The sequence below is a fragment of the Vulpes vulpes genome, chromosome 3 (assembly GCF_048418805.1).
Source record: "Vulpes vulpes isolate BD-2025 chromosome 3, VulVul3, whole genome shotgun sequence".
NCBI classification, from domain to species: domain Eukaryota; kingdom Metazoa; phylum Chordata; class Mammalia; order Carnivora; family Canidae; genus Vulpes; species Vulpes vulpes.
In genome coordinates, this window is record NC_132782.1 from 114696688 (window position 1) to 114718761 (window position 22074).

The 22074-nt window shown below is 62.1% G+C and overlaps 2 protein-coding genes across 4 annotated transcripts in view; one reads left to right on the forward strand and one right to left on the reverse strand.

Annotated features, from left to right (window-relative positions):
• Positions 1–303: 303 nt before the first annotated feature.
• SOX8 (SRY-box transcription factor 8) lies at positions 304–5195 on the reverse strand. Its single transcript, XM_072754196.1, has 3 exons — positions 4643–5195; positions 3185–3414; positions 304–2426 (listed from the first exon to the last, which is right to left on the reverse strand). The coding sequence occupies exons 1-3, from the start codon at positions 5062–5064 to the stop codon at positions 1690–1692; spliced, it is 1389 nt and encodes a 462-aa protein (XP_072610297.1). The 5' UTR covers positions 5065–5195; the 3' UTR covers positions 304–1689.
• A 9415-nt stretch (positions 5196–14610) lies between these two features.
• LMF1 (lipase maturation factor 1) overlaps positions 14611–22074 on the forward strand; it is a 76943-nt gene continuing 69479 nt past the window's right edge. Inside the window, exon 1 of one of the 3 annotated variants that reach the window (XM_025984885.2) lies at positions 14611–14849. In XM_025984885.2, coding sequence (XP_025840670.2) covers positions 14648–14849 — 202 coding nt within the window. In that variant the 5' untranslated portion in view covers positions 14611–14647. The remainder of the gene's footprint in view (positions 14850–22074) is intronic. The other 2 variants (XM_025984886.2, XM_072754203.1) reach the window with 2 other exon arrangements.

Here is a 22074-nt window from a genome sequence, read left to right on the forward strand (position 1 = left end):
AGGAAACCGCGGCCCCGGGATCTGGACCCGTTTTGCCTACTGAATAGGCCCCCGGGGGAAGGAAGACTCTGGCGGCTGGGCCGGCGGCGGCGTCCTGGGGCCTCTGAGATTTGTTCAAATCCAGACACGGCCCCTGGGGGGTGGGGGGGGGCATTGGCGGTGCCCCAGGGCTGGGGCACCACGTCTGCCCTCTCAGGGGCTCTGAGATGGGCCCAGGGTGAGCCCCACGCCTGCTGTGGCCGAGGTCCTTCCGAGCCAAAGCCCAGGCGTGTACGGAAAGCAACACGTGAAACACAGCCCACGTAGATAAAAAGCTTTTTTTTTTTCTTTTAATTTTATCAAATTGGTCTGTACAAAAGTTAGCGTTGCTTGGTCAGAAAGTCGCGGAACAGAGCGGGTAAGTGACAGCAGAAGCCCAAACTCCACGCAGGCGTGGGACAACAGATTTTGCATAAAAATGAGTTTGCTGAGGTTCCCTGCCCCCACCCCCAGAAAGAGATACGCCAAAAAAAAAAAAAATTCCTTTTTTTTTTTTTTTCTAGAAAAAGGTAGGAAAAAGTAGAAAAGGTAAAAAGAAGCAACTTCTCAGGTGTCTTTAAATGTACAAAGTGTAAAGGCACAAGTTTCCATGAAGTAGGGGTTATCAGTGCTCGGCACACAGCAGAAGCAAACGTGTCAATCAGGGGTTATTCGCCTAAAACTAAGACTCTAAACGCTTTAGTGGAGGTTTTACTTTCACAGCTTGGAGGTGGCATCTGGTTCCTAAGGGCCAAGAGTCATGTGCTTCTCCAGCCACCCCGTCCACTACTGGGCACGGCGGTGGGCAGGGAGCGACCTCGGCGATGCCCCAGCCTGCTAAACCTGCTGTGACTCGGTGGCAGGGCCAGAGACAGAGACAGAGGACACAGCAGCCGGCCTCGCCTCCCTCCCTCCCTCCCTCCCTCCCTCCCTCCCTCGGGGTCCTGGCCTCCGTTCCGTCTTAAAGTCTACTCTCTGCACAAATCATTAATTAAAGATAAAATAATACAGAACATAAATACATTTCAACAGCTTCCAGAACGAATCGAACATGTTTTAAGCTTCAAAAAATAAAAATTAAAAAAATAAAATAAGAAGAGAGAAGTGTTAGTTGCAGCCAAACCTCGCTCAGGAAGAGCCTAACTGCAGGGGGCACCTGAGATCTGCTGGGCTGGACCCAAGCGCTCCCGCCAGGCTGTGGCTGCCCTGCACTGCCCACCGGTCCCCGTGTCCTGGGAGCTCCCCTGGAGGCTGGCAGGGACCTTGGAACACAGGCGGCCGAGACCCCACACCTCTTCCCTCCTTTCTGTTTTATGCTGTGGCTGCTTTGTGTCTACTGATATGCAAAACCGAGGCGTTGGTGTCCATGGGGAAGAGGACTCCACGCGACACTGCAGCCGCTGTCCCCGGTTCCAGAGTCGCCAGTCACCGCAAAGAGAGTGTGGGAGGAGAGCTTTGTCGCCAAAGATCTGGAACCCACGTGGCCTCAGTCACAAAGTGTGGCTCCCTCCGCACACGTGACCAGGCACCTGCCAGAGCCACCACCTCCTCTCCCGTTGTGAGCGAGCACACACACCCCTTCTGGAAGACCCAAGGCTCTGTCTTTGCTGAGATAAAGGTTCTCCGTCCCCAAGTCCGCGACGCTAGTCTCCTCCCCGGACCGCGGTGCCCTCAGGGCCTGGTCAGCGTCGTGTACACGGGCTGGTCCCAGTTGCCGGGCGGGCTGTGGGCGGGCGGCACGGAGAGGCCACCGAGCAGGGGTGAGGCGTAGGGCCGCCGCGAAGGGTGAAAGTAGGGGCACTGGTAGAGGCTGGATGGGCAGCCGGGGTACGGGCTGTAGTAGCTGGGGGCCTGCAGGTCGGTGTAGTCACACTGCGAGCTGGTGAAGGAGCTGGCAGCCGCGGCAGGGGCGGCCGTGGTGACGCTGGCCTGGCCACTGTAGGAGCTGTAGTCGGCCCGGCCCGGGGAATTGTGTGACTGGTCGCCGTAGTGGCTGGGGCTCAGCTGCTCCGTCTTGATGTGCGGCCGCGGGGGCCCCGCCTCGGTGGGCGACGCGGAGGCCGAGGGGGCTCCCTTGTGGGCCCACACGGGGGACGCCCCGATGCCGGCCGCCGCCGAGTGCGAGTAGGAGGCAGGCCCGTAGGAGCCGGCAGCGGGCTGGCCCGGCTCTGTGGGCAGGGCCGAGTGGCCGTTGAGGGGCAGGTACTGGTCGAACTCGTGCACGTCGAAGGTGTCCATGTTGCCGATGACCTCGCTGCTCAGCTCCGAGATGTCCACGTTGCTGAAGTCGATGTTCTGGCGCCCACTGTCCGCCAGGCGGCGGCCTTCCAGCTTCAGCTCCGGCTTGCCCCCGTGGTGTAGGTCTGTCTTGGGGGTGGTGGGCGGGGTGGGTGGCCCGTGGGTCTGCCCTAGGGACAGAGCACATCTCAGGGATGAATGCCCCTTCTGTGGGGGGCCAGCCTGGCTGGCGGCGCGCACCCAGGAGGGAAACCAGCCCGCTAACTGCCGCGGGTACCAATCAACGGCTTTTTGTTTCTGTACGTTTCCCAGAAATTCCAGCAGAGCCAGACCCAGACCTCACTCCTTGGCCGAGAAAATTCCGTTAAGCGCTGTTGTACAGGAAGAGCTGGGGCCGTGGAGGCCCCACCGTGAACACCCAGGTGGGGGGAAGGAGAGGAAGTGCCCAGCACCCCCGCACATGGCCACAACGAGATCCTCACAAAACGGATCCCCCCCACCCCGCCCCCAGGCTCACAGCTTTCGCCAGCGTGACCGAGACTGCTGGGCTGGCCCGGGCTCTCCCCTAACCGACCCTCTGATCCTAAGGCTGGGCTGCTAACCACCCCGCCAGGGGTGGGAGTGCTGCCTCGGCACCCACAGAAATGCCTTCAGGCAGCAGCACACGCCCACGGCGCACGGCGGCACCGATCAGGGCAGAGCTGGGATACCCCCGGTGCTCAGGGGGCTCTGAGCACACCCCCACCCCCGCCCCCACCCCGCCGTGTGCACTGGGGACTTGGGGGCGCATGAGAACATCTGGTTGTCTCCAAGCTGGCTGCCCTGGGAGTGAGCCCCTGCTCCCCACCCCCACCCTCCATCTCGTCGGACGCCGGAACCCCCCTTCCCCTGCTGGGGCACCGAAGGCTGTGGTGCCCCAGGAGCCCACCTGCGTGGTCGCCGTGGTGGTGTGGCTCCCCGAGGCCTGCGTCGGCCTTGTACACGGTACTGCCGGGGTGGGGGCCCAGTTCGGCCCCGGAGTCAGAGTCGCCCTGGCCCGTCTTCACGCTCTTCCTGCGGCGCGGCTGGTACTTGTAATCCGGGTGGTCTTTCTTGTGCTGGACGCGCAGCCGCTCCGCCTCCTCCACGAAGGGGCGCTTCTCGCTCTCGCTCAGCAAGCTGCAGCAGCAAAGGCACAAGTGGGCTGGCCAGGGCCCCGAGCCTGGGGAGGCCCTCCCCGACCCTGGCACTCACAGGGAGGCCTGCGTGTGCTCCACACCAGGCATGCGCTCCCCTCTCTGCGGACACGGGGGTGGGGGTGGGGCGGCGGCAGGGGCCAGGCCACCGAGGACTTCTGGTGAGCCCTGTTCTCGTGTGGGTCAAAGGAACATGCTAGAACAAGACCCAAACCTTTCCATCTCCATCACCTTCTTACTTCCCTTCGCAGGGAGCCTGTGTAAGTCTCCTCCCTTTGGGGCTTAAGCGGGCGGGGGAGGAGGCCAAACCCAGCGAAGAACATGCTGTGGACAAAGCGACGCTTCCTGGGAAAGGGATTCCGTGGGCAACTGAACTGCCCAGACCTCCAGGAACACAGGCAACACCAGCGAGCTCCTTGCTGAGGCTCAGAACACTCGCCAGCCTCTCAAACCCTCCAGAAACTCACCCCCAACTGCCCGTGGGACGGGGTGCGGGGATGCCAGGGTCCGCCTACACTGAGCACCCAGAGATACGGACCCAGAGGACAGAGGTGCAAACTCCCAGTGTCCACTCACGGAGAGAGGAGTAGGAAATGGGGACCAGCACCCCAAACCCACAGCCGCCCATCTTAAACCCAAGTAGAACACGTTGGGTGGGGATGGGCCGAGCTGAGCAGCCAGTGACACTACTGCTGCCCTACTTTCTACAAAATCGTCCAGCTTCACCGGGCACGAGTGTGCACAAAGTGTGCCTGTGCTGGCCCCATCCCGCATCCCTCGGCCGTCCTTGCAGAGGGGTGCAGAGGCACGGGGTGGGGCAGCGAGGCAGCTGAACGGACATGCACCTCCTCCATTGTGTTGACTTCCCCCACAGTTTGGTCAGGGAGTGGAGGGGAGCCCTTTCCAGACAGGCGCCTCCAGACAGCACCACCTAGTACGGGGTCCTGCTTCCAGGCAGAAGCCGGCTTTCCTGGGGGAGGGACAGGCCCCGGGGCGCTCACAGTGGGGGTCCCCAGCCTCAGCGGGCGCGCGGGCGCGCTGGGGGCTGCGCGCTGGCCCTGCAGCCCCGGAGCGCCCAGGCGCAGTGGGTGTCCCGGGTCGGGGCCGGGGTTTGCCCAGGGCCGAGGCCGGCGCGCCCCCCCCCCCCGGGACCGCCCTCCGCAGCCCGCCCGCCCGGTCCGGGCCCGGGCCGGGTCCAGGCCGACACTCACCGCCACAGCTTGCCCAGCGTCTTGCTGAGCTCGGCGTTGTGCAGGTGCGGGTACTGGTCCGCCAGCTTGCGGCGCGCCGCCTGCGCCCACACCATGAAGGCGTTCATGGGCCGCTTCACGTGCGGCTTGGCCTTGAGCGCCCCGCCACCGCCGCCGCGCACCGGCATGGGCACCAGGCTCCAGTCGTAGCCCTTGAGCACCTGCGACACGGCGTCGCGGATGCAGGCGGGGAAGCGCTCGTCCGCCGCCTCCGCCGCGTCGCCCCGGCCGCCGCCCCCCGCGCCCCCCGCGCGGCCCAGGCCCTCCGAACCCGCGGGCGACGGCGGCGCGTCCGAGTCCGAGTCCTCCACGTGCGACATGGAGCTCGCGGTGCCCGACGGGCTGCAGGGCGGCTGCGCGCGGGCCTCGCTCATGTCCAGCATCGGGGCCGCGCGGACGGGCGCGCTCCGGGACCCGCTGCTCCGCGGCCGCTCCGCACCCAGGCCACGCCGACGCCCGGCCCCGCCGCTCCGGCCCCGCCGCTCCGGCCCCGCTCAGCGCCCGCAACAAGTTTCTTTAAGCGGCGGCCCCCGGGCTCCGCCCCCAGCGAGGCTCCCCATTGGCCCGCGCGCGCCCCGCGGCACCCGGGGGTGGAGCCCGGCCGCGCGCCCCGCCCCGCGCCGCCCCACGCGGGGCCGCCGCTCGCCCAGGGCCCGGAGGGGGGTCGCGGCGCTTGGCCCGGTGGCCCGGCCCCACCGGCCCCACCGGCCCACGCCGCGCACAGCCGCGTCCCCCGGAGCCGCCCCGCCGCGCGCCCCCAGCCCGCCTGCTGCCGCGGGACCCTCCGGGGCGCCCCGAGCCCGCGCGCCGCGCTCGTCCAGGTAAAGCGCGGCCGCGGCCTCCAGCCCGGGGCGGCTCCGAGTCGGGAAGGCGCGGGCGGGGCGGCGGCCGCCGGAGCCGCGGAGGGGGCGGGAGCGCGGGGCAGCACCGGGCTGAGCCTTGCTGCGAGTCCCTGGGGCCGCCCGGCGGATGGCGCGGCCGGACGCGGGGGCCCGGGGCCTTCCGGGCCTGACCCCGGAGAGGGGGCGCTGAGGCCGCGCGGCGGGGCGGCCCCAGGTGGTCCGGCGGGGGAGCTGGCGGCGCGAGGAGGGCGCGGGGGGGGGGGCGGGGAGGAGGAGCGCGCGGGGAGGCGGGGCGTCCCGGGCGCTTCCCTGGAGGAGGGGGCGCGGCGTGGGGGGTGCTGTGCGTCCCGGGCGCCTCCCTGGAGGAGGGGGCGCGGCTTTGGGGGCGCTGTGCGGCCTGGCGCGGAGCAGATCGGCGGGGTCGGAGAGGGGACGTTCCCCCGGAGGTCAGCGCCGGCCGCCGCTCCGAGTCCCCGCCCGAAGCCGCCCCCACGACTTGGCCTGCGTCCCCGCGGTCCCCGAGGGCGGCTCGGATTCTTGGGCCAAACCCGCCTGGAGGCGACGGACCAGCCGCCCAGAGCTTCGCCACAGGCCCTGGGGTGGCCGAGTGGGAACTCCTGCGGCTGCGAGCTGTGGCCCCCGCGCCCGGGTCACCCTAGGCAGCGGCACCCAGTTCCCTACCGCGCCCTCCTCAGGCAGAGGCGCCTGGGCCAGGGGCCGCAGAGGCGCAGGGGTGCAGGCGCAGAGGTGCGGCAGGAGGGCTGGTCAGCTACCAGGAGACCAGATTGAAAGTCGATGCGCCGGGCTCAAGCGTCTCCCTGCTGCTCGTTTACCAACCCAGAGGCCACCACGGACGCTGGGACTGCCCAGGACAGGCCTCCTGCCCCCCCCAGGCCCCCTCCGCCCCCCTCACGTGCCCCTGCCCCTGCACTTTCACCCTCACGCACCCCTGCCCCCTCACCAGTGCCTGGGTTGTGGGTTCAGTTTGCATTTGGGCCTCGGTGGCCTGTTGGTCCCACTGTGGTTCTAGGGCAGGAGCCTGCCCCTGGGGCTCAGGGGCTGCCCAGGGATCCTGCAGCCTTGCCTCTGAAACATGTGTGCACCCCTGTGGGGGCATCTCAGGGCCTAAGAGGGGGTTAACCCACACTACCTGTCACCTGCAGGTGACTCCGAGGCCCTGCCCCACATCACAGAACCTGATATTCTGCTTACAGGAAAGTGGCACTGGGGGTGTCATTGTCTAAGGTAAACAGCCCAGGGTTGGCGTGTGTGTGTGTGTGTGTGTGCGCGCGCGCGCGCGCGCGCACCTGATGGCAGAGGTGCGTCCTCCAGGAGTGGCCTCTGTTCTGGCATCCTGTCCTGTGGTTGGCCTCCCTTTGCTCTGTCACCTGCCAGGGAACGCCCTCAGCTGCTGGTCTGTGGTGGCTGCCCCTCAGAGGTCCTGCCCTCCACTGGGGGTCCCCGCTGTGCAGTTGGGGACTCCGAGGGAGGGCCCAAGTGGGGGTTGCCTGAGGGCACCCATCGATCTTACTGGCCCATGGGGACCCGTGCAAGTGCAAGCAGGGGGAGGGTTGAGGTTGGCAGACCTGGCCCAAACTGTCCTCCCCCACCCACCAGAAAATAGGTCCCACCCCTCCCTGCACCCCGCAGGCTGTCGTATGCCAGGTCTGGGTTTTCACGAGGAGCTCTGCTTTGCGAAGCTGCACGGGACGTCAGGTAAGGCACCCTCTCTGTGCTCCCCACCAGCCCGCAGAGGGTCAGGGATAGATGACTACCGGGACCCTTGGAGGGAAATTGGCCGGCTCTGGTCCAAGGCCCCCCCTGGGGAGGGGGACGGGTGCTGGTGGGCAGTGCACACACGTGTGTGCAGCTTGTAACTCCCACGGAAGAGGTGGGGAGGGCAGATCCTGCCAGGCCTCGGCCCAGGCTGGCTGAGGGCATATGTATGCGCTTCCCCACAGGGCAGCATCCGGGCACAGCTCACTAGCCCAGGGCAGGCAGCGGACACGTGGGGTGGGTGGCACCCAGAAGTGCCCCAAAGCCTCCTGGGCTTCTAAAAGCCCTGTGTCCTGGCCCGTGTGCCATTCAGTCTCATCCTCCACTAGTGGCGAGCCCAGTTCACGTCCTCAGCTGCCGGGCAGGCCCTGAGTGAGTACCGGGGTGTAGCCTTCAGAGGAAGGGGTGGCTGCGGTTGGTTCCTGTGTCCACCAGTATTGGCAAAGCATCTGTGCTGAGGGCTTCAGTGGGCAAACACCAAGGAGCTGAGGCACCATGGCGGGAGGGTGGGGGTGGGGGTGGTGTCCAGGAAGGGGGTTCTGAGGAGGTGAAATTAAGCTGAGACCTGAAGCTTCCAGCTGCTTGAAGAAAGAGGAAAGGCCATTCCCTCAACTGAGGGGGTAGGGAGGTGCTCAACCTGTGCAAAGGCCCTGAGGCAGCAGCGCGCACAGGTTATCTGAGAGTGACACTACTGTGATTTAAAACTTGAGGGACAAAAAAAACTAAAAAAATAATAAATAAATAAATAAAACTTGATGGACAGCTGTTTGAACCTCCTCTTGGTCCACCTCTTGGCATCCATCCCCCCTTTAGCTCTTCCTTCCGGCCCCCAGCGGCTCCAGTCCACATGACCTTACCTTCACCTAGTGGCCTTTGCAGTCTCAGGAAGGTGACCTTGTGGGCCGTGGGTGGACCGTATTCCTGCCCCTGGGGTGTAATGAGGATTCTAGACCTACATCCCCAGCCAAGGCTGCAAGGGCGCCTGTCAAGACAGAAATACAGCCTGGCAACGCCCGTGCCTACAAGCCCTGGCCAGTGCAGGCCCGAGGGCTCCAGGGGAACGTTCGCCAGGAGACCTCCAAGGCTCCTAGCACGTGGCTTCCAGGGAAGCTCAGGAAGCCCGTGTGCATGTGTGTGTCGGGCACGGGAGCAGCTGAGGGGGGAGGAAGGGCTGCGAAAGCCACCACGGACGAAGGCACCCTGCGGTCACCCCTGTGTCACCCTGCCCGTGTCTCCGCCCACCCTCCACCCAGCCCTCAGCCCGGGCAGCCCGGGAGGCCACAGTCCGTGCAGTCCCTCAGAGGAAGGCCTGCGGCGGCCTGTCCCCTGTGTGTCTGCAGCCGTTACCTGGGCTTCAGCGAGCCAGCCAGGGCTGTTGGCATCACGTCCTGGGAAGCCCCGCTCAGTCTCAGAGATTAATTGGCGCTTTCAATTACTGGTTGGTCCACAGAAACCAAATGTCCAGGCCAGAGATGAGCAATCAGCTCTGAGCAGAGGCTCGGTCAGGACCGCCCCAGCCTGCCCCGCTGGGTCTCCCGAGAGAGAGGCGAGGGGCTCGCAGGGGCGCCAGGAGTCCAGTGTCCCTTGGTGACAGACTATCAGGGCCCGGGGCCAAGTTTTTTGTGGAAACACCCCTCCCCGACTTAGTTTGCCAGCTGGCTTGGAAGTTCTGGTTTGGGTCGAAGCCCTCTGCCCGGCTGGGCTGATGTCCGCCAGGGAGCCGGCCGTCTGTGCGTGCGGGGGAGCCCGGGAGGAGGATCGCGCCCAGCCTCCCCCGTCCGCCCCTGGCCAACCCATCGGGGTGCTGGTCCTGAGCACCTTGCTCCAGCACGGCGTTCACTGCCGCTTCGGGGCGCCTCCCAAGCTCCAGGCAGGGGTGAAGGTGCCCCAGGCTCTTCCTCTGCCCCTTCTTGCCGGCTCCCGATGTGAAAACCCACACGGCCCCGGGGTGACTGCTGGTAGCCCAGGGGGACCCCCTGCCCCAGTGGCCACTATTTGAAAAAAATTGGGGGAGAGGGCAATGCTTCATGGAGGGCTGAGCCCCAGTGAAGGTTGTCTGCCCAGTAACATGTGCTACGCAGATGTGTGAGGAACAGCTGTGGGCCTGCTCTGGCCTCCGCTCACCTCCTGACGGTAGAGATCCCCCCGGCCTCCGGCTGTGCCCATCCATCTGTCCTCTCCCCAGCCTGGGCCGGGGGGGCTGGCTCCACCCGCGACATTCGGGTTTTGGTGTGGGTCTTCGACGGCAGGCAGAGGCTGCTTCTGTAGCCCATGACCATCCTCAGGCGGGGTCCCAGGGGCTCCAAATGCGGTCTTCCTTGAGCAGAGGTGAGCACCAGGCGCCAGCAGCATCATCCACGGGGGAAACTGAGTCTGCCAAGGTGTTAGAGACGTGCCATCTGCTCATGCCTTCCTCTGGACGCTTGCACCCCCTAAGCCAGCACATTCCATTCCTTGCCCACACAGATGGGCATTCTGTGGTACCGGGCCCCTGGGTCCCCGGGCCCCAGACCCCACCCTCATTCTGCACTCTGGGCTCCTGCCCCCTGGCCCCCAGTCCCCAGGGCCCCTGCCCTTCACCGTCACCTTGGTCCCCCCCCGCCCCACCCCCCGTGCACAGGCCCTGTGCAGAAGGGGAGCCAGGACGCTGGAGGATGACTGTCACTCTAGAAAACCAGCCTTCGAGCCCAAGTAGGCTGTGCTTGTCCTTCCAAACTTAACTTTCAGATTTAATGAGGCTTCCTGTTCAAGACGTCCAAGTGGGAACCCCTTGGAAGCAGAGCCCCGCATCAATTATGACGGAGAAAGGCAAATGCTAGCCTGAAATAAAAATATCAGACAAAAAAAAAAAAATCCTCTTTCGGAGTGAGGGGCCCTGGCTGGCTCTGCCACCAGGGAAGGTTCCAGAGACTTGCCCGTGCCAAAGGCAAATTAAAACACACCCTGTCAAAAGATTTCTGCTGTCTCCCAAGTATTTATTTTTCGGAACTTGGTGAAGGAGGGTTTAATTAAGACACCCTGAGGCAGGAGCCTTGTGCTGAGTGGAAAGAAGCCAGTGGTTCCTGGGAGTCCGTGGGGCTGGCTCGGAGCAGGCGTGGCGGAGCTTTGCCCCTCCCCAACCGGGCTGGGGTCAGGGGCTCCCCCGGCTGCACACCTTCAAGGGGCTGAGCCTTCTAGTGAAGCCTGAAAAGAGGGGCCTTGGGCTGGTTTCCCCAGGGTTTGGAAAGGGGTTGGAGGGACCCCCGAGAAGGTGCGGAGTTCTGGGAGGGAAGGTGTTCGAGGTCACGGGACTTGATGCCGACGGCCCCCTGTGGCCCTTTGACTTCGGGTGAGTTGTGGAGGCGTCCGTGGTGCGTGTCTGAGCTGTGGGCTCAGCGCGGGGCCCGTGGGGGCCGATGGGCTGTTTGGGCTCCTCCTCAGTCCACGCCAGCAACTTCCAGAAGCACCTCTGCCCACTGCCGGAGCCTAGCTCCCTCCTCAGGGACGTCATCTAACACGAGTGCCACCCGTTCTTTTCAGAAGTGAATTGTCTGCTTTAATCACTGGGCGGGAGTCACAAGAAGGTGAGACACAGTGATGGATGGTGTTGGTCGCAAGCTCCCAGGCCTGTGAGATAAGCAGTTTGGGCCAAATCAGGGATGTTGGACACGGGCGCCTTCTGGGGCCTGGTCAGGAGGGGAGCGTGGAAGCTCCCGTGGGCGAGGCTGGAAGGAGTGCTGGCCAGAGATGCACGCCCGAGCCCCGCTCTGTGGGTGCCAGTGTGCGCCAACCCGGACCTTGGGTTTCAAGGCTGTTTGTTACACAGCATCATCGAGGTGACTGGTAGACACAGCCTGCGGGCCTCTGTGTGCGGCCCCTGGCCTGGGCAGTTTCCAGGACAGAATCTGACTCCCAGATAAAAGAAAACAAAGTCCCTGCACATTGTCTCCCCGCATCGGGCCCGACAGCCACGGAATGTACCAGCACCATGACTGTCTGCTTTCCTCTGCCCTGCAAGGGCGGCTCACTAGCTCGCAGGGCCACACAGAGCCACGTCTCCCTCTGGGGTGCGGGCGTGGAAGTGCTCGTGGCCCGGAGCCGGGGGTGCCAAGAGAGGAGACGGGTGAGCCAAGCAGAACAGCCGTCCGTGAGTCACAGTTCCCAAAAACCAGCAAATGGCCCAGCACCTGCTCTACCACCCCCACCTGCTCCTGCCAGCCCTACCCGGGTCTTGGCCACTGGACAGTCACGGTGGGACCAGCCCAAAGTGACCACCCTCCCCCGCCCCAGAAGAAAGTGACAGATGTTAGCGCCCGTGGGTTCTGCCCCACCCCCCCCCATCAACAGATGTCAAGACATGAAAAATTGGGGTAAATGAAGGGTGGGCGATTAGGTCGGGCCCAAGCTGGGTTCTCGTGGGTGCCAGAGACAGCTGCAAATGCCCGTCAGGGACACTTGCCCTGATGCAGTGAGGCTGCAAGCCAGGGTGCCTGGGGACAGCTGGACGAGGTGCCGACACGGGGCTCATTCCTCCATGAAGCCGTCCCGCAGCTGCTGGGAGTCCCGCCAGCCCCCGGGCCTGTGTGTGCCTCCGCCCGGGCTGTGTCGGAGGAGCTGTACGTGGGACCCCCGGGCCGGACTCCCTGCTTGGGGCTCTGGCTTGTCCACAGGTCTGTGGGACACCAGCCCCAGGCTTGAGCTGACGGGTCCTCTGGGGGAGCCTCTCTCTCTCTCTAGTCAAATTCTGGGCTCGTCCTCCTGGCTCTGTCCAGGCCGGGGCTGGGCACCAACCCCTCCGTAAACAGCTTGACTTTTTCTCAGAGTTTGGCTTGAAAATGTGGGCTCAGGAGCCCCGCCACCCACCCAGGCTCCCAGTGTGTGTGGGGGGGTAAAGGCCCCCCCGACCCCTGTGTACCTGCGGTTTGCAGCCACTGAGCCCACGGGGTGAGGAAGCCAGCGAGCTGCCTCCCCAGCACCAGCCTCCACCCCCTGCAGTTGCCTCAAGGTTTACAAAAAAGGTTTTGTTTTTAAGTGCAGTGCTTTCTTGGAGCATAAGATGTCCCCGAATCTAAATATTAGTCAAAGCTCTTAGATGTTCCCTCATCTGGATGAAGAGGTAGGTTTGGTGTAAATGACATGACCTATTCCAACAGGGAAAAACAGTGCCTTCTAGGACGTTCTGGAACAACGTAGGGTATTTTTAAGATTTTTCTTCTTTTTTTTTGGAACGGAATTCACATGGCATAACATTCAAGCGTTTTGAAGTGTACAGTTCTGTAGCATTTAGTGCATTGCTGGTGTGCAGCCGTCCCCTCTGCCTGGCTCCGGAATCTTCCCGTCACTCCCTGCCCCCAGCCCTAGACAACCACCTATCTCCTTTCTGTCTCCGCGGATTTGCTGATCCGGAACGTGTCATGTACATGGAATCCAACGTGTGGCCCGTGCGTCTGGTTCTCCCACTTTGCATGATGTTTGTGAGGTTCCTCTATCTTGTAGCAGGTGTCAACACCTCCTCCTCCCTACTGCTGAGTTACAGACCCGTGTGCTTCTGGTTCAATTCGGGTGCACATAGGCAAGCGCCGAGCCGCCCACCAGGCTTTCCGCGGCCCAAGCCCCGCTCGAAGAGGTCCACTCCCGCGTGGGTGGGTTCTGGACCCTCGGACTCACCGGACCTCTGCAGTCTACTCCCAGGAAGGTGGGTCCCGGAGGAAGTGTAAGAACCCGAGCTCCCAGCGGACCTCTCTGATGGCCTCGCCCACCCTGGGTAAACCCGGAGAGGGAGCCTGGAGTCCAGCGAGCTGGATGCTGGACAAGGAAGCCTTTCTGCTCTGCACAATGCCCCATTGTGCCCTCCTCTGGGGAGAACAATGCAACCCGGGCCAGGGGAAGCTGAGGACAAAGGGCTCTTTGTCAGGACCGTCCCCACCTGAAAAGCAGCGCCCTGGGTCACACCTGATGGCGGAGCTGTCCTGTGCCCTGAGCACCTCCTGCATCCAGGGGACGCACAGAAGCTCGGGTGGGCACTGGATCCTCCGCTTGGACCAGACAGCCGTGCTGGCTCATCCCTAATGCAGCCCCCCGGGCCCTGGAGACGAGGTGCAGAATGTAGGTTTGCTGGAAGGACCTGGAAGCATGGCCAGGACGGACTGTCCCCTGACCCCCCCCCCCAGGCGGGGAGGCCTCGGGCACAGGCTTCCCTGCTGGGGGCTCACCAGGGTGCAATGTCTGTGCCCCCCCAATGCCGATCTTTTACATGTCCCGCTTTACAGCTGGGCTCTGAAAGGAGAGTTTTCACAAGAAAAAAAAAGGGGCACTTTTAAAAAACTCACAGTATAGGATGCACATTTGCTATCACCCAACAGCTGGAGACTGAAGAAATGTTCCAGCAGTTGCTGGCCTGGCCTAGATGGGGGGGAGGGGGGGGCACGTCCAGAGCCAGTCCCTGCCTTTATAGAGCTCACGCTGCAGGTGGTAAAGATATGATTAAACAAGACTGATCATTTGACCCACAAGTATCAATAATTTAGATGTCAGAACACTCTGCACAAGACGTCAAAAACAAACAAAAAACCCGGGACAAACATTTGCAATATGTACACAAGAATAGGATCTGTAATATGTAAAGAGCTGTGAAGAATAAAAAAGAAAACCTACACCCACCTCAATGATTTGCTTCCAAGGACCAGTTTGCCCACTAACCGCCTTCCTTTAAGGAGTGCCCATGACCCCACCTACTGGGCGCCACCTGTCCTGAGCGGTGCCTGGGTGGAGTTGCTGATGTTGTCACCAGGTTCAGCGGGGCCACAGGTGGGTAAGTTCTTTCCTGGGGACCCTCAATGCACCACCCTCCCCCAGGGCTGGAGGTGCGGTCTGGAGAGGGGTGGTAGTCCTGCCCAAGCCGACGAACCTGGCTGATTTCAGGCCCCTGGCTAGCCGTGTGGCTGTCACCCTGACACCTTCCCCGGACAGGAGGTGAGGGCGTGGGAAGGGGACACCCGGGACCCCGGCCGCGCCCTGAGACGGCTCTGCTCCAGCCCTGCCTCTGCTGGAGTGCGGCTCCCGGTTGCGCACACGGACGCTGAGCGGGCCCACCGCGGTCCCGGCCCACCCGAGGGAGGGCGCAGGCGGACAGCCGCCCAGGTGCTTCCGCGGCCCCGGTGACGGAAGAGCCGAGGCCCGCGCGGGGCCGCAGGAGCCGGGAGAAGACCACCCGTCGCCCTCCCGGCGGCAGCACCACGCGCGGCCTGCGGGGGACGCGCGCGCTCCCCGCCCGGGGCGTGGCCAGTCGGGGGGGCGTGGCCAGGCTCCCGCTCGGGGCGGGGCGTCCGGGCACGGGGCGCGGCGTCCGGGCACGGGGCGCCCCTGGCGCATGCGCACTGATGGCCCCGCAATGGCGGCGCCCGAGGAGTCGCTGAGGAAGCGGAAGGCCGGGAAGGCCGGAAAGGCGGGCGGCGGGCCTGGGTCTCCGCCGGGGCCGGGGCTCGACCCCACGGGCTGCTCGGCCGGCCTCCAGGCGGGCACTTTCTGGCTGACCAGGATCGTGCTCTTGAGGGCCCTCGCTTTCATTTACTGTGAGTCCGGGATCCCGGGGCTCCGTCGCTGCTGCCCTCGCCTCCGGGTCTCCCCGCGGGACGCGCCCCCGGGACTCCCGGCCTCGCCCCGCCTCCCGTCCGCACCCACCCTGCACCACGGCGCCCCGCGGCCCCACGTGCCCCTGGCCGGGACGCTGCCCCCCGGGACGCGCCTTGCCCTGGGGGCGTCCCTCCCCCGGGACGCTCCCTCCCCCCGGGACGCGCCTTCCCATGGGGGCACCCCGCCCCTCCGGCGCTCACCCCCAACCCCCTGAGACGCTCACCCCCTCCCCCGGGACTCTCCCCCCCCCCCCGATGCTCCCCCTAACCCCCCTCGACGCTCCCCCCCTCCCCCGGGACGCTCCCCCCCCTCGACGCTCCCCCTAACCCCCTGAGACGCTCACCCCCTCCCCCGGGACTCTCCCCCCCCCACGCTCCCCCTAACCCCCCTCGACGCTCCCCCCCTCCCCCGGGACGCTCCCCCCCCTCGACGCTCCCCCTAACCCCCTGAGACGCTCACCCCCTCCCCCGGGATGCTCCACCCTGTCCCCCCCCCCCCCCCGCGCTCCCCCTGCCCCCTGGGATGCCGCCCCCGCCCCCCACACGCTCCACACCCCCGCCCCCCCACGCTCCCCTCCCCCCACGCTCCCCGCATGCTTGCCCCTCCACGCTTCTCCCCTCCCCCAGACGCTCCCCCCAACCCCCTGAGACGCTGATGCTCCCCCCCACGCTCCCCCTCCCCCGAGACGCTTCCCCCTGACGCTCCCCATCCCCCCTCCCTCGGGACGCTCTCCCCCCACGCTCCCCTTCCCCCCCACACTCCCTCCTCCCCCAGTACGCTCCCCAGATGCTCCCCTCTCCCCGCCATGCCATGCTCTCCCCTCCCCCCACGCTCCCTCCCCCCACCCCCCAGGGACAGGCCTTCCCCTGGGGGCGCCCCTCCCCCTGAGACTCCCCCCCCCCCCCCCCCCCGCGCTCCCCTGGGATGTTCCCCCCCGCTGCCCCCCCCAGGACGCGCCTTCCCCTGGGGGCGCTCCTTCCCCCGAGACGCTCCCCCCACACACACACTCCCCCACGCTCCTCTCTGGGACTCCCCCCCCCCCACCTCGCCCCCCTGGGACGCTCACCCCTGCCCCCCTGGGACTCTTCCCTGCTATGCCCTCCTGGGACGCCCCCCCCAAGGAGTCCCTTGTCCTGGGGATGGCCGGCCTCAGAGGACGCATCCCCCTAGACCCCCCCCTTGGTACTCTATCCCCCCATCGTCCCTCCCCCGGGACCCTCACCCCGAAACCCCTTCTTCCGGGACACTTGCCCTGCCCAATGCTCCTGCCCTCACCAGCTCTGGGTGTCCCCCTGCGCTTGCCCCCCAGAGCCCCTCGCAGGGCCCCTTCCTTTCAGGAGGATACCCAGTAGAATGTGTCTCCCTCCTTCCCGCTGGGTGGGCTGAGGTCTGGAGCATCGGGGGTGGGGGATGAGGGTGCTGGCAGGTCCCTTCCCCACCCAGTGCTGGTGGGCCTCCACGGGCCTGGGCGCTGGGCATCTCAGCTGTGCCTCAAGCTCTCCCCTCCCTGAGGAAGAGGCAGTGCCTTGAGCTGAGGACCAAGCTGGCTTTTGTGTGTCCTGCCTCAGGGGGCGACCCAGGGCCCTGGGGTCTCCTGTGTGGGCTCTCCTGGTATCTCCCCGCCCTCTGTCCCTGTTAAAGATAGTTCCTGGCTGCATGGCAGGAGCGTCCACAGTTTTAAATAGCCATCCTGAGTGGTTGAGCGAGCTGTCACTTGGCAGAAGGCAGCGGAGACAGGGTTGCCCTGCAGGTCTGCGTGGACTGTTGAGGGGGCAGCAGCCAGCCGCCTCCCTGGCAAGCACGGCTAACAGCAGCCTCAGGCTCTGGGGGAGCGGGGATCCTCCGTTCAAGTTGGGATGGTTCTGGCTGCTGGGTCAGGCACCCGTCTTAGGGCCCTGAGTGCAGAGCCACCTGCCTTGAGACGTGCGTTTTCTCCCTGGCTTCTCTCTGTTTGGGGTAGACACTGTGTTTTCGGCTGTGTGAAGGCCTAGTTTCCCATCGTCCCGGGAGGACGTTCTCTGGCTGAGATGGCCCTGGGCAAGTGGGCACACATCCTGGCGTGGTCTCTGCCTAGAGAGTCCAGATAGTTCTGGTAACAGGAGCTACATCAGAGTTTCTGAAGACCCAGGGTTTTTCATGTTGCCAACGGGGGCTGCCCACGTGTCACTTGATGCTGAATTTTAGAGTTGGCTTTGCGGACTCCCAACCCTACCACAGGCTGCACGGGGAGCCCCTGCCCTGGGCTTCATCCTCTGCATGGTTAAGAGAGTTCCTACAACAGACGTTGCTGTCCGTGTACCTGTTGGGACACCTGCGAGTGTGCAGCCGGCTCAGGGTTCTGTGCGTGCTGCTACCCTCCGCCTAGGGGCAGAAAACTTCCCGGACTTCTTGCTGATAGTCTTCATTGTCGCTCTTTGTCCCCATGGGATGCTCTTCCACTGTGTCTCCCTTCCATCCCCCCGTGCCCCACTCCCAGCCCCTTGGTGTGGACGCTCAGGACACAGACGGCCCACGCAAGAGGACCCTGATCCTCTCGGGCTGTATTCACAGTTCCTCAGGTCTCACGTCGCTGTCTGGTGTTCCTTTGTTCTCTCTTTGCTGGGATTTATCCCCAGACAACTTTCAAGAAAGAATTTGGAGGTGAACTTCCTGTGTTTTTCTTGCACCCGTGGGAATTACTGATTTTCTTGGGTCTTTTTTTTTTTTTTTAAAGATTTTATTTATTTATGAGAGACACAGAAAGAAAGAGAGAGAGAGGCAGAGACAGGCAGAGGGAGAAGCAGGCTCCATGCAGGGAGCCTGACACGGGACTGGATCCTGGTCACACCCTGGGCGGAAGGCAGCGCTAAACCGCTGAGCCACCCGGGCTGCCCTGATTTGGTTGGGTCTTAGTCTCAGTCAAAGCAGGTTTTCTCAGAACTTTTTGGGTTGATGATGAGAAGTCGTCACAGAGCTTGACCCCTGCTGCTCCCCAGATGCCTAAACAGAAACACATCCGTTTGTCTCCGTGTACACTCTGGCATCAAATGTGTGTGGCGGGGTTTTCGCCAGAAGCAGTCCTGACACTGTGTGCCCGGCTCGAAGGCAGGCCCCCGGGCTGAGGGCCCGTCCCACGAGCCCGCCCCCACCTCAGAGGCCATCCACAGGTCCAGGCTGTCAGCCGTGCTGCTGGCCCCCCAGCTGTAGTCGGGGTTCTCACGACCCCTTCCTGGACCCGTAATTTGCTGGGACGACTCACTTAGGTTTCGGGGGAACGCCTCACTTAGATTTTCTGGTTCATCATCAAGGGGGTCGACTTGGGAACAGCAGATGAAAGACACCCATGAGGGGGTGGGGAAGGGGCGCCGAGCTTCCATGCCCTGCCCCTCCCGGCACCTCCACGTGTTCCCGCCCGAGGCTCCCGAACCCCTGCACCTCGGGCTTCTGTGCAGGCCCCGTGGTTGACCAGGCCTCTGGTGGTGGGCGGGGTGTGCAGCCTTCTGATCCCACGTTGGGGTCGGGTCCCCTGGCCACCAGCCCACAAGCTCTGAGAGTCACATGGTTGGTGTGAACCCAGGTAAGGGGGCAAGGGGCTTGTTCTGCTCCCTGGCAGCCCTGACCCTCAGGAACTTTCCAGGAGGCGGGATGGGGAGCAGAGAAACACTTCTCCTGGGGCAGCAGCCCCGTGACCTGAGTTTTCCTCTGGAAGCTTTCAGAGCCCCTGCTGCCTTCTCATCTTATTCTGGATCCTTGCTATTTGCTAATGTGTCTGTGTGGGGGTCCCTTCCTCATTCTTTCCCGGGGACTCAGTGGGCTCGTTCATTCTCAGGACTCCTGCGCTCCTGGGCAGCTTCTGCCTCGAGGCCCTGTGTGTCTGAACACCCCGAACGTGCCCCGTTCAGGAGCCCTGCCCCATCAAGCCTCCCAGCTTGGCTGGAGCCTGCCCGAGAAGCCACTTCACGAGGCTAAGCAAGGGTCTTTTGGAGCAGATGGGTCCCTCCCAGGCCCTGTGGCCTTTGTCAGTGTGGCCACCCTGGTCAGCTGAGTGTCCATGAGGAGTGACAGAGGGGTCTCCCAGGGGCTCTGAGCACTGTGGGGACACGGGACGTGGACACCTAAACAGATTGCCTGTCTCAGCTCTGCACTGGCCACAGAGTCCCTGGGATAACATCTCTTTGAAAATCCTCCTCCTGGGCACCTGGTGACTCAGTGGTTAATTGTCTTCCTTTGGCTCAGGGCGTGACCCCAGGGTCCTGGGTTCAAGTCCCGCATCAGGCTCCCGGCAGGAAGCCTGCTTCTCCCTCTGCCTGTCTCTCTTTCTCTCTCTCTCTCTCTCTCATCAATAAATAAATAAAATCTTAAAAAAAAAAAAGAAAGAAAATCCTGTGAAGGGTCTCCAGGCTAGTTCAACTCTGATTCCTGCTTTTGCTTCACATGCAGGTTTTGTGCACTTTCCCTGTTTCTTTCCTTACTTCTGTTACACGTGGTAGTTTTATGCCTCCTTGCCCCCGACCAGCAGCCGCTAGAGGTGAGTGTACCCTGCACTTTCCAGAAACAGCAGCTTGTTGCCCTCCCCGTCAGGGTGTATGACGTATCCCCAGGCTCTCGCAGCTCAGACACCGTCCGCGTGCAGGGTGGAGCAACACTGTGGGCATCGTACTTGCACAACTCTTAGCTGTTCTTTGGACATTTTGAGGAAAAATGGAACTGAAAGAAATCCTGCTTCATTGTATATAGTTGGTTCTGAGAGTTCGTGGAGATGAGCTTTTGTTCTGTGCTCTAGGCCACTAGGGTTCTAATGAAATGCTCTGCTTGGTTTTGTAAGGTTCTTTGAAAAACGCTTCCAGGTTGTTGAAAAAATGAGTAACACTGCCTACTTCTGAGCTCTCTACAGCACGTGCCTCTAAAGAAAAAGCCCTGGACACTGCTGTGCCAAGGGCCAGAATTTCACCACACTCAGTAAGAAGCAGCCCGCAGACATTGGCATTTGGGGATGATTCGGTTTTAATTTTATAGCAATTCATCTGGATGGGAGAGAAACGTAAATATTTGTATGTTTTCTTTTCTTTTTTTTTAAATTTTATTTATTCCTGAGAGACACAGAGAGGGAGGCAGGGTCCATGCAGGGAGCCCAATGTGGGACTCCATCCCAGGACCCCGGAGTCACACCCTGAGCCGAGCCTAAGGCAGTCACTCAACCACCCAGCCACCCAGGCGTCTGTTTGTTTTCTAAAGAAAATAATTGCAGACATTTTTTTTTCCCAAAATATTGTAATTTTATTTTCTCACTAGCAATATATGAGAGTGCTGGTGGCCCCCATTCTCAACAACACTAATTATGGACAGTCTTTTAAATTATTTTCCAGTCTGATGTCTGAGAAATTGCATCTCAGTGTGCTGTTTGCTTTAGTTTCAACTGTGAAAACATTTATCATTTTCTTTTATCTTACTTTTATTTTATTAGCAGTTCATATGACATCTAGCCTCTTAATAGTGTTCCATTATACATATATACTATGTCTCCCTCAACCATTTGTCTGCAATGGACATTTGGGTTTCCATATGTGGGCTATTGGGAATAGTGCTGTAATGAGCACAGGTGTGCTAATATCTCCTCCAGATCTTGCTTTCACTTCTTTTAGAATTATCTAGAAGTGGTATTGCTGGATCATATTGTAGTTCTATGTTTAATATCTTGAGGAACCTCCATACTGTTTTCCAGAGTGGCTATATCAGCCAATTGCAGACATTCTTGATAATGCATATTTCGGTAATTGGTCACCTCTCCTAGAGGAGTCTCTGGGTTGCCCCCCCCCCCCCGCAGTGAATGGCTGAGCACCTCCAGGCTTCTGCCTGGCCTCCTGCCTTCCTAGGTGGGGGTGGGGGCTGACTAAGCCTTTGTAGGTTCAGTTGATTGGTTTAGCTTTTGAGATGCTGGGATATTTTGACTTTTTCACTTATTTCTACTCAGTTTCTATAACAGAAGTGGAAGTTGAAATAGGCTTTCTTTTCTGAAATTTTAATCCAAGCTAATGTTCATTGTTTCCTGGTAAGTAAGGTAGGAAGTTTCCTATGCTTGCCTTAGAATTGCTTTTTAAAACTAATTGGTGAGGGCTGCTTGGGTGCTCAGTAGGTTGAGTGTGTGCCTTGGGCCCTCGTCACGAGGGGAGGGGGTCCTGGGATAGAGAGCACTGCTCAGCGGGGAGTCTGCTGCTCCCTCTCACTGTGCCGCCCCCCCCCCCCCCCCCCCCCCCCGTGCACACTCTGTCTCTCAAATAAATAAAATCTTCAGGAGAAAAACAATTGGTGAGACTGGCAGGCCTGATGGCTCTGTCGGTAGTGCGTCCGACTCATGATCTTGGGGTTGTGAGCTTGAGCCGCACGTTGGGCATAAACATTACTTAAAAAAACGAGAGGCCCTGGGCAGCCCAGGGGGCTCAGCGGTTTAGCGTCACCTTCAGCCCAGGGTGTGATCCTGGGATCCCGGGATCGAGTCCCACGTCGGGCTCTCTGCATGGAGCTTGCTTCTCTCTCTGCCTGTGTCTCTGCCTCTCTCTGTCTCTGTGTCTCTCATGAATAAATGAATACAATCTTTAAAAAAAAAAAAAAAAAAAAAGAGAGAAGCCCTGGAACTAATTGGCCCGACCAAGCGTTTTCCCTCCACGGCGATAGAGTGTGAGTTGCGGTTTGCAGGAGGAAGCACATGCCTCTGTTAAGCCGTTGCTAATTAGGTCCCTATGTGGGAGAGCCCCAGGGTTCTGGAATGGACCACGGCCACCTAAGTCAGGGAAGAGACAGGCTGGGCTCCACCTGGGGGAGCACCCTCTGGAGGTCCGCTTCTGCCCAAGGTGGGGGCAGGCGAGGGAGAAGAGCACCAGCGTGAGCTCCGCTGCCCTCCCACTGACCCTCTGTGGTTGGGTGGTGGGCTTTCGTCTTCAGGTGACTCCCACCTGGTGGCCCTTCTGCCACCAGAGCCCGCCCCTTGGCCTCCCGTGGTCATGTGAAGGGCAGGCCTCACTTCTCTTTCTCGCTGCTGTGAGCTGCATATAGTGGGCTTTCAAGAAACTTAACAAACAACTATCAAGCAAACTCCGGACTTCACTGGGATTCCCACCAGGGCCCTTTCCCGTCCCAGGCCCCCGGGCCACACTGCCCTCAGCCGCCTCGCCTCCTGCGTCCCCCTGG